General features: G+C 30.0%; 1 protein-coding gene across 1 annotated transcript; it reads left to right on the forward strand.

Annotated features, from left to right (window-relative positions):
* The first annotated feature begins 252 nt into the window (after nucleotides 1–252).
* LOC137829909 (trihelix transcription factor GTL2-like) lies at nucleotides 253–3,400 on the forward strand. The gene is made up of 2 exons (XM_068636933.1): nucleotides 253–1,405; nucleotides 1,799–3,400. Exons 1-2 carry the CDS (start codon nucleotides 1,023–1,025, stop codon nucleotides 3,177–3,179), a joined length of 1,764 nt encoding a protein of 587 aa, XP_068493034.1. The 5' UTR covers nucleotides 253–1,022; the 3' UTR covers nucleotides 3,180–3,400.
* Nucleotides 3,401–12,690: the final 9,290 nt, after the last annotated feature.

Consider the following 12,690-nt stretch of genomic DNA (forward strand, 5'->3'; position numbering starts at 1 on the left):
GGTGTTCTTAGATCCAAACTATACATCTAATAGTAGGCCCAACATATCCATCAATAAAATCGAAATATTTTCAAGTCTTCAAGAGAGAGAGAGAAGAAGAAGAAGGGGTGAAGCTGTACTATAGCACTGTATCCTCTGTACCATGTGAAGATTCCCATCCTTAAATAATTGGTCCCATCCTCTGCATGTTTTCACGTGTCCTGCCATTCGGATGCCGTTAATTACACCATCATGAGCATCAGCTACTGCATAGGATTCGAGTGCCCCAGTCACAACCAAACCAAAACTATTTTTTCTTTTTTCCCCTTTTTTCCAACTTCCATTCTCCACCTCACTCTCCCTCCACGCGCGTCCTCTCCAATCCCCAATCATGCATCCCATCATAATATCACACCTCACCTCTTCTTCATTCTCTTCTCATCTCATTTCTCACGCTCACATTCACATCCTTCTCCCTGTCTTAACTTTTTTCACTACAACCAACTCCAATGCATCATAAAGATCGCTTTGGATTTTATATGCAAATAGGAAAAACCCTCAAAACCCATTGGATATGCCTTTTTTATTTCTAACGTGCCTTGATTCACTTCTTCAAGCAAACCACATTTTCATTTCTGTTCAAAAATATCATATTCTTCAAATATGTCGTTTAATTAATCTCCATGAAACATCTATATATAATTCTTTCTTTTTGAATTAAAAAGTTGATTCATATCATAATCACTTGATAATAACACTCTTTTTATATTATTATATGCAATATTGTCCGCTAGCTAGGGGTGTGAGTTCACTTTCTTCTAAAAGGGTGTGGTGGTGGGCTATCTTTTCCCTTCCATGCAAGGACAAATTCTTTGATAAATGTGAGAGAGAGAGAGAGAGAAAGACAGAAAACAGAGAGAGAGAGAGGTTGGTGCGTGGTTTGTAAGTTGCTTGCAGCATTTTGCTGATTTGAATTTACAGTGAGCACAGGAAAGAAGAGGTAAAGAAAGAGAGAAGTATCAACACAAAAGAGAAACAGAAACATGTTCGATGGAGTACCTGAGCAGTTCCACCAATTCATAACTCCAAGGACCTCACTACCTCTTCACTTACCTTTCCCTCTCCATGCTTCTGGCACCCCCAATACCTTCTCTTCCAATTTTGATCCCTATAGCCCTTCCCATCAACTGCCACTCCAACCCAACAGTCTCTTGCACCCATTACACCACCCACCCTCTACCCACAAAGATGAAGCCAAGGCAGAAAACACCACCATCCCAATGAACTTCCAAATCCAGAGAGATCAAAGGCAGCAACTACCCCAGCTGATTGATCCCTGGACTAACGACGAAGTGCTTGCGCTCTTGAGGATCAGATCTAGCACCGAGAGTTGGTTCCCAGAACTCACTTGGGAACATGTCTCAAGGTACCAATTAATTAACTTAATACTATTCTTACAATTATGTACCTTCTTTTTTACTGTTATTGCCTGTCCTTAACCCTCTTTTTCAACAACAATTCTCCAAATAAATCAACCCAATAAATTCTTCAACAGAAAATTAATTATGAGCAGCACTTTGCGTTCGATCAGTGTAGCTGCATCGTCTGCTACCTAAAACCTTCATGTGGTAGACAAACGCACACGTGCACCCACACTTTAGCTCACACACTGACACCTTGACACCCATACACTCTCAGCCTGAGAGCAAGGAAGAAAGCAAATCTGTCTATTATTATACGTGTTGAAGACAAAGATGCTGTTAGATGCTTCATTCCATGGTTGGGTTTTGGATTTATATAATTTATGGTGTGGGCGCAGGAAGCTGGCAGAGCTTGGATATAAAAGGAGTGCAGAGAAGTGCAAGGAGAAGTTTGAAGAAGAAAGTAGATATTTCAACAACAACATTAATTACGGCAAGAATAATAACAATTATCGGTTTCTTAGTGAGCTTGAACAGCTTTACCATCAAGGGGGTGGTGATCATCTTGGGACCGGACAAAAGACTCAGCAACTACAGAAACAAGACAAGATGGACCACCATCCATTGGAAGAAGGGGATTCTGGAAAAGTTGAGTCATCGGTGACAAAACAAAACCACGATGCAGTAGTGGCAAAGAGTCAGGGGCGCAAGAGAAAAAGGCCCGGTAGGTTTGAAATGTTCAAGGGTTTTTGTGAGAGCATTGTGCACAAGATGATGGCGCAGCAAGAGGAGATGCACAACAAGCTCCTCGAGGACATGATGACCAGAGATGAAGAGAAGTTCACTCGAGAGGAAGCTTGGAAGAAGCAAGAGATGGAGAAAATGAACAAGGAGCTTGAGATGATGGCTCGTGAGCAAGCCATTGCAGGTGACAGACAAACCAACATTATTCAAATACTCAACAAATTCTCACTCACTTCTTCTTCAAACAAGACCCTCAAGGTAGTAACTAATGGTTCAAACCTAAAAACTCACATTACGCAAAACCCTAATCCTTCACAAAACATCCCACCTATACCCACAACACAAAACCCTACCTCAACTCTTGCACAAGACACGTTACAAGTCATCACAAATCCTTCTACTTCTTCCACTTCAGCTCAAGCTCCTCAAACCAACCCTAGTTCTTCCTCTCTAAATAGCCAGAATAATATAAATCCGGTAGAGAGAAATTCGGTTTTGAATAAAAGTTTGTCATCAAACGTTGCTGAGAAAGACGATGTTGGGAGAAGGTGGCCAAAGGACGAAGTGTTAGCACTGATAAACCTGAGGTGCACTAGTGTGAGCAACAGCAACACCAATGAGGAGAAGGAAGGGAACAATAAGGTGCCTCTGTGGGAGAGAATCTCACAAGGGATGTCGGAGTTAGGATACAGGAGGAGTGCAAAGAGGTGCAAAGAGAAGTGGGAAAACATAAACAAGTACTTCAGGAAAACCAAGGATGTTAATAAGAAGAGGTCCCTTGACTCAAGGACTTGTCCCTACTTTCATCAATTGAGCAGTCTCTATAATGAAGGAAAACTTGTTCTACAATCCGAAAGGCCAGAAAGCCACATGAATAATCCACCTGAGAATCTGGAGCAAGTGGAACCAGATCAAACACAAGCCGAGTCTTCTTCTCAAGTGGGGTCTGGTGGTTTCAGTGTGCAGCAGCAGGTTGATCATGGAGGTGAGAAAACCTTGATGCAAGTACCCTCTTTGGATTTTGATCAGTTTTAATTCATTGATTTGTCCAGGCACAAAATAATAATAATAATAATAATAATAATAATAATGAGTACCATCTCTTTTGTAACTTGTGTATTTTGTTTTTTGGTTGATGCTGGCTTTCTTCATTACAGCATATAAATTGATATTGTATATTCGAAAAACTTAGAATTTGGCGAGCACCGACACCTATAGCTAGTTTGAGGAATGAGAACAATTAATATTTCTATTCCTGTGCAAGTGTGATATTTATGTTGTATTTTATTTTATCTTAGTGAGGGGAATCAATTGATGTTTGATATTTGTTTTAATAGGGAAGACATTGACCCTGTTAAAAAGTTAAAGGGAGAGGAAGAAAAACATTCTTTAGGACATTCTTCACTTTTCTAACTAGTCACTGGAACTAACAAAATGTTAAAGGAACCATCGGTCTTTTTCGTCCAAGTATACTGGGAAAACGAGTTTAGGTACTCCCGCCAACATAGATTTTATCTCTAATGTCAAACATTCAAAATTTTACTATTATGGATAACTTTCTCACCCACCAAGTAATAATGAATCTTGTACTCAACTTCATAGGGCCACATCCTTAGAATTTCATCAGATCATGAAAAATTATCAACTTTCTATCTATCAATTCATTAATATCACATTACATTTGGCAATGCAAAGGAAATTACTATTAAAGTATATATTATACAAATTATTTGTATATTTATCTTATTCACTACTCATTAACTTACCCCATTCTTCTTTGTATATATTTGTATATTTAATAACTCTTTTGTACAAATTAATTTTATTAATTTAACCATTTAATTAAATAAATCAAAATCTATAGAAAATATTATAAAATCTTAAATATTTAATTCAGCTTTAATTTCTTCACTATAAACATTTAACAGCACGTTTAATTATTAATATACTTTTAATGATATATGTTAAATTTATTATTAAACATGGTTATTAATATCTTGCCGGAAGGAATTAGACATGTTAATATTTTCTATTTGAAGTTGGAAACATACTAACAATGCACTAAAAGGGTTTAATGCTAAAAACTTACGTAATTGAATTTTCATAGACCCAAAATCTCACATTGGTAAAACTATGGACCAAAACAAGATTTAAGCCAAATTTAGAAGTATCTGGTATTTCATTAAATAAATTCAACTTAACATCTAGTACATTTTTTAAACTAATACGAGTGTTGATTGTAGAAATACCTATATGATTATTATAAATGGTTAACGTATTTAAAAATTAAATTTACATGATTATGGACTCCATATTAACGTATTTATCTATCAGAAAATAAAAATTGTATAAATAGCTATTAAATTTAATAATTTTTCAAGAAACAACTTTGGTACCTTTGTTTTAAAGATTGAAATGTGTATGTAGGGATAGTATTGGGTAAAACATTGGGCACTGAAAGGAGTTAGTTAGGTCAATACTGAATCAGTGTTTGGACTCTACAGTAGTCTGAGTTATGACATGGCATCATAGTTCTTAATGAATGGCACATTCATTTCGATAGGTAGTTGTCAGTGGCACACGGTGCATATATTTTCGTGCCAAAATCATCTTCGTTATTCTTTGTTGATTGATTGATTACTTCTGCTTGATTCACAATCTTCCAAATCTTTTGTTGTTTTATTCATAGCAGAAACACGTTCTTGAGAGGAGAGTAGCCAATTTTGAACTGCTAAAACATCGATAAACTTTTTTTGTTCGGATAACTATCCTCATTCAAAACTTTTATATATAACTGAGAAGAGAGATAGGGAGAAAAACATACAAGATAGAGTCAAAGAAGTGGTGCAATATATCATTATAGGCCCACCACTGCTATTCTTTTCTTTCTTTTTTGTTTTTGGTGAGTCTATATCAGTTTTCTTTTCTTCCTCCATATTAAGCATCATAATGTATTCTTCTTTTGATTTTCTAATAATAATTTTGCAAACATGTATCTCAACTAGAGACTTCCAATATTCATATATATCACATTCAACTCATAAGAATTCTATAGGCTATATATGCTAAAGATAATTGTATGCTTTTAATTCAATAACATAAATTTACTTCACATATTTAGGGTTAATTATGTGAGATTTGATATGTATATATAGACGTAAATTTATCTCGAACTTCAACATTTTGTATTTACATAAAACATATATGCATTAGACGTTAAAACGTATCAGAAAAGACATAAAAGATTGTTCAAAATTTATGTCCGTTGGTGTGTGTTCATCAACATAATTTTGAACAATTTTTTAAATTGAATTGGTTTTGACTTAAAACAAAAAATTTAAAATATAAGGAAAATTTTGTATTCAAAATAATATTTTAAAAAACTGTCTAATTTAAGCTAAATTTTGTGAACAAGAAAATAAAATTACACTAAGTGTGAAAATAAAATTACACTAAGTATGCTTGTGAGAATGATGGTTGTCTACCTTATTGTTGAATGTCATGTTGACTGACATAATGGAGATTGATTATTGGAAAAGAATATTTGAAACATTTCATTCATATTATTATGAAGTACTCATAAAAAATAAAATAAACTTAATTAGATGTTCGAATGTGTTACCTCTTGTTCAGGTCTTAGTAATACTCACCTAAATGATAATTTTCTTCTAGTACAATGCAGTAGTTACATTCGAACAAATTAGCTTATCTATTACACTAAAATGAAAAATAAGTAACAAAAATTACTTTTATGTAAGTTGTATAGAATAATTATTGTATGTATTAAAATTTTGTCTAACATCATAGTACATGATTTTACTCCATTTCACTTAAAATATTTATGTGAACCACAATTATAATTGTAGTAACACTACAAAAAAAAATTCAAGTTGTCTACTAATAATTACATACGGATTTTGATCTGTAGATAAACTATTACTTACTTACAGTTTTTACAAACGAACTATCAATTGTAAAATAAAATTCAATTATCTATAAATTATTATTTATACATAAAATTGAGTTATTTATCAATTTTTTCGTATATAAAAAAAAGTTTGACATTCCTGCACCCTCTTATTTTTAAAAAGTCAGCTTTTTTTTAGGTACGTCCAATATAAAATCTGTGACATTGTTGCTCCCTTTTTATTGTCCAAATAATAAACCATGAGTTAGAAATGTTAGTATAACCAAATGAACATTATAATATTTTAGTTATAAAAGTTTGATTATATTGAATAGCTATATATATATAAGAAATATAAGAAATCGATGCAATGAAAAGAAAGGTATTTTAATATTATGGGCTTCATAGCTATGTTTTGTTTCTTGTTCTAAGTAAAAATCTTCATGTTAGAATGAGAGTCTATCTATTGTGTAAAATGTTTAAAGAATTTTAAGTTCTAGAAAATTATATTTCATTGGAGACATATTTCCAAATCAACTATACACTCTTTTATTTATATGTTTAATTATATATTTTCTTCGTCCCATTTTCATATCAACCGAATAATTTTTATTTACCTTTAATTGTAGATTATTTTCAAACATCACATTATTTGAAACCCCTTATTTTAATTGTGACAACCCTCAAAATCAATACCTCAACTTGGAGTACAAGAACAAGTGTTACGGTGAAATCTTGGTAATGATGTTAAAGTTAGAAGAAGTTCTGGAACGTAAGCCTTTTTCTATGCTTTAGAATGACTCTGAATTAAAGTACCTAAAGAAACAAGAAAAAAAGGGTTTGAAAATGCAAAGAAATTCCCCTATATTTTTCTTTAGGATAATAATATATTCACAATCTATATGTTTATATAATCACATTACAATCATTAATACTAATACTATTTAAAACTGTTATTTTAATATTTTTTTATATTATTTAATTATAAAATTATTTTTATTATATATATTTATATTTAAATTTATTACATGAGGATAAAGAGTTGTATACTACTTTCATTTCATTTCATGATTATGAAAGTATCATTTCTCATGTTTAAATAGTTTAAATAGAGATCTTTTTGTTTAGCCTGTTTCCCTTCCTTTTTCCACAAATTGTTGAACATCCCTAATTATTGGCCCAATCTCATTGCTTTCACTAGTCACAGAGTGACAAAGAGAAATAGTTATGACCATTGGATGAAGAATCAAATAAAAAAAAATAACTATATTTAACCACATTAAAATATGAGGGATGCAGTTCCTAAAACTCTGTTTGTATTTGTTGTGTTTTCTCCTACTCCCCATTTTTAGATATATGGGCAGAAAAACAAGAGATAAAAAATTATAAGAAAAATATGATAAATAATATAATGAACATATAAAATGAAAGCCATATAAATAATCTGAGTCTTTTTTTATTATGTCACATCCTTTATACGAACTTTTTTATAAATTTTATTTCAATACCAAACTTTTATAATACTTACATTTTTAAACTTTTTTTATTTATATAACCAAAAGGTTTATCTAATAAAAATATATTACATTTAAAACATTTTACTACAGTTATACTACATTGTACGTTTTCACGAATTTTTTTTATAATACTTAAAATTTTAAGCTTAAGAGTTTGAATGTTACCATAATATTATTCTTGAACTGGTGAGTGTGAGAGAAGAAGGCTTTAACATGTATTAGTTTTCACATGTTGCTCACTCTATCTATTAATCTAATTATTTAAAAATAAAAATAATTAGATTAATGTGAAGTATAAGATATAGTATTTATTTTGAAGGTGATATTGAATAAAAAGGTGGAAAATAAATGAGGTGGATGAGGGAAGGTAAATGCAATTGATATGAAGGGAATGGAGATGAGATGATGATGATACAGCGACAGGACAGGGGATGGATGCATATGGTGTAAGGTTGGTGTTGGGGAGTGGGTCCCACACCCATCTCACCTCACATGTGCTTCTGCTCTCTCTTGTCTTATTCGCTCCGCTAACGTCCACGCTACCAACAACACCTCGCACGTGCATCTCCTGCTCCTCACTCTCAAACCTTTCATTCAATCTCTTCGTCAAAGTCAACGCCTATCGACCAAGCCCACCACGCTCCGCTACAAATTATCTTTCGGCCCAAATCTCAACTTTCTATGTCCTATCAATTTTTTCCATTCCACTTCCAACATTCATTTCCTTAATATATTAATTAATCACTTTTTTTACTTTAAATATTTATCATCAATGTCACTTATTATTATCATACCTGGATTATATTTTATTGTTATAAGTTGCCATTATTCTTAATAATTAACAAATGGTAGATGTAAAAGGATTTAAGACCATTCAAAGTTTTTCCCGATGAAACTGTTTGAGTCATAACTTGCATTAACCTCTTCGAGTTTGTTGCCTTCTGCTTCTAACAACGCGAATGGCGGTGACATAAAGCTTCGACACCTTTAACTTGCATGACCAAGAGAAGAAAAACCTCATCTCCTTGTAATGAGTTACTTTGTTAAAAAAATGTCACAATATGATCAAATTCGTCGATTTCAATGACAATGTTAACGTCAAATTCATAGAGTTCGTGTGCATGATGAGCAACAACCGCTAAAATATTTACAATAACTAACAAAAATATATCACTGACTTTGAATAGTTGACACTTTCTTTTTGCAATCTCCACATATATTACAACAAATATTAATTCTTTTACAAAAAAATTAAGAATAAATATACAATTTATCATTACTTATGTATTATTTGTAATTATATCATTTTTAGTTGTTATAAATATTATTTATAAAAAATAATGAAAACCTAAAAATGTCAGAATAATTATGTTGGAGATCCCACATCGACTAGAGATTAGAGCCTTTCATTGTATATAAGTGGGTGCAAACCTCAACCCTATAAGCCGGTTTTATGGGGTTGAGTTAGACTTAAAGTCTACTTCGTAATATGATATCAGAGCCATTTTGAGTTTATCCTAGCGAGTATTTATTGGGCCTATCGGATCATCCAAGATATATAGTCCCACGCACTAATAATATTAAAAAATTAAAAATACATATCATAAATAACTATTAAAAAATATATAATAAAATTATTTTTTTTAATAAGAATATAATTAATATAAAATTTATTAAATAGAAATTAATACATAAAATTATTAGTGATAATTATTTTTGTTACAATACAATTTAATTGTTTTAGTGACATTTAAAATTATTGTCACAAACATATTTATAATATTTAATAATAAATATTTATATTATTAAAGCTATTTTTTCTTGTATGCGACTCTTATGATTTCTGCTTCTATTTTGTTATAAACTTAATTTTAAAGTACAAGTGAGTTGGAAAAAAACAGAAAAAAAAATTGATGAGTGCTTTGAATTTACACGAGCAATTTTTTTTGAAAAAGATTTTAGAAATAAAAAAAAGTAGTTAGAAACAAAATGATGAATTATTGAAAGATCTATTTGTATGCATTTAAGTTTATATCAGGACTTGTAAGATGTAGGATAGGAAAAATTTGAACATATTTACATGGAAAAGGCTTATTGAGAATCTTACTAAAAAAAATACTTATAAGATGTATGAGAGGAGAATTTTAAACTACCCATTTACATACTGTAGAGCATCAATGTTTCATTTTTTAGATGCCAAAGTGAGTATTTACTCATTACAATAGTCCACCCTATTTTTATCTTCATATGACAAATAATATTCTTAGAAGGTCAATACGCATGTTATATCATGATTTTAAAGCTACGTATAAGGTGCATAAAAAGACATTGTATCAATATGAGCACTTTTTTTAATTAACTGAACAAAATTAATATTGAATTGAATTATATAAAAAAGATGGAATTGTTTCAAATAAAAATGTTACCGCAAAATTATATTAATTTAGCTTTTAAAAACTTAATTACTTACTATTTTTAAAAAAGACTACTAGAATTAAATTAGACTACAATTTATTAAATTAAAAATCGACTTTAAAATAGATGTTATGACTAATAATTTAAATAATTATAATAATTTAAAAATAATTAAATTTATTTAAACTATCACGCAACTGAAATAACGGTGATAATAGAGGCATTGCATTGAATAATCAAAACAAATAGAATAGACAATAATACCTAGATGGAAGCACCAAGGTGTGTATGAACCTCGCCACGAATACGACGAACCATGAGTTGTGGAGCGCAGAATTACGGCAAACCATGAGTTGTGAAGCGAAGAATGAGGAGAATTCTAAATTAAGTTCAAATTTGCTGATGGAAAAGATAGATTAAAGAAGTGTTTAGGATTAGAGGAGAGTGTGAATGGGGAAGCGTTTAGGGTTAGAGAAGATATGTTTTATAATTTTTACTAATTATTATAAAGTGAACTTTAAGTCTAACTCAATCCCATAAAATCGATTCATAGGGCTGAGGTTTGCACTCACTTATATACAATGAAAGACTCTAATCTCTAGTCGATGTGGGATCTCCAACACTAATCTTAGGTTAAAAAAAGAGAAGTTAAGAAAAAAAAAATTAAAGTATTTTATTTTTATTTATTAAAAAATTATTAATTTTATTAGAGGTTTGGAAAATCTCTAGTAAATATGTGTTTTATTAGAGTTTAGAAAACTTCTACTACATTTGTGTCTTACTAAAGGTTATAGTAACCTCCATTAATAAACCCCTAATAAAATTAATTTATTTTTTTTAGTTTTCGTAGTGTAGTAGAACATTATTCATGTAAGTATTTTACAATGTGCTTTTTTTATAGTATACTTGTTATTGAAATGTTACGATGTCATTTGTAATTATATTATGAGACGCACAAATAGTAACTATAGTAAAAAAAAACATCTCCTAGAAAATTATGCTAATTAAATGGATTTTGGATTATTTAAAATATTAATATAATCAAATATATTTAAATTAATTTTTCTAAAAAATAGTTAAATATTTAGTTAATTAATTAAATTATTTATGTTAATTAAATATAATTTCAAAAAATTAAAAAAAATATCACTAAAATATATTAAATGAAAGAGAAAATATATGTTACAATTGAAATAAGATTAATTTAAATCATGAGTGTTTTCTGTAATTAGGTGGTAATCAATTGATTTTTAGTAAAACTTATTAAGTCGTTTGCTTAAGAAACAACTAGTGGTAATTGTGTGTTTTAATGAATTAGTATAAAAAAAGTTGTATTGCTTAGTCTGTTTTTTCACTAAACGGTTTAGTCTAGTTTTATAAGAAAAGAGTCTAAAACTTTATTCAAATCCCTTCTAGAACTAGTTGTTTCAACATATTATTGATAAACTATAAACAAAAATTACTTTTCGGATCAAAATATCATCATTCGCTTGTTAAAAAATTAATACAAAATTTTAGTATAATTACTTGCCTAAAAACTTTCTCAAAAAAAATCTCACAAATTCATTATTATTTGACTTCTTGAATTACATAAAAAAAAATCACCAAAATTCAATCTCATCAAACTGCTTATGAAAGTCAACAAAAAAAACACTTGAAATTACAATATTCACACATTTCTCTTCACAAAAAGCTTAAAATCAAATCTCCAATTCATAACACGAAGCTTGTTGTGTCGATTGTGACAACTTCATTAAATAATTTACGTTTAATTCATGCACCAAAAACATTATAGTTGTTTAATACAAAAACATACTCATTGATTCATTCTTGCTCACTTCTTAATAAATTCCACACCATTTCAGCTAATTATATTTTTACTTTAATTGATTAATCAAACAAAATAAATGTGCATCTTCACCGCATCAAGTTCAGTCAACTCCCTTGCTTGATCTCGATAATTCCTTCTAATATCAAGAATTTGTTTCTTAGATGCACCAAAGTTCTCATTCAAGCATCACATTAGTATTCACCAATTGATTCATGTCATCAACTTACCTATCAAATGACGACTTTTTGGTGTGAATAGTACCCATTTTCACAAAATTTTCCCAAGTTCACCACTTTCCATTTTATTTTTCAAACTATAATCCTATACTAATCACAGGTGGGAATTTGGTTTTTAGGAAGCGAATTCTCACCTATTTTTTTGATTCTGGCACGAAAATCTATTCAAAATTTGGTTTTCAGGGGGCGAATTTTAAGGGAAGTTTTCAATTTTTATTTTTTATTTTCAGTAATGAAGAAGACATGTGAATTTTTTGGTGCATGATCAAAATTTGATCTCTAGGGAGTCAAATTTCCCCTTAATTTGTTATGGGGTAACTTGTAGAATTTTTCTATTTCTTTCCGGTGTTAGAGTGAGCTGAGTTGAACATATGAATATGGTGTTCATAATTTTGTAGGTAAAATATGTTTTAAAAAATTTAATTAAAAATAGGGAGAATAAATTTTAAATATGAGAAAAATAAGTATTTAATTATATAAGGTTGAGTATAATTTTGTTGAGTAGAGAATTAAAATATTTTAAAACTTGAAAATATAAGTAAATATAATCTGAAAGTTAAAAATAATCAAAATTTGAAATGATTTTAAAAAATTCAGTTAGAAATATTAAAAAAAAAAATATAGGTGTTGGGTTTAATTT

This window comes from Phaseolus vulgaris, chromosome 7, assembly GCF_000499845.2.
Source record: "Phaseolus vulgaris cultivar G19833 chromosome 7, P. vulgaris v2.0, whole genome shotgun sequence".
Classification (NCBI taxonomy): Eukaryota; Viridiplantae; Streptophyta; class Magnoliopsida; order Fabales; family Fabaceae; genus Phaseolus; species Phaseolus vulgaris.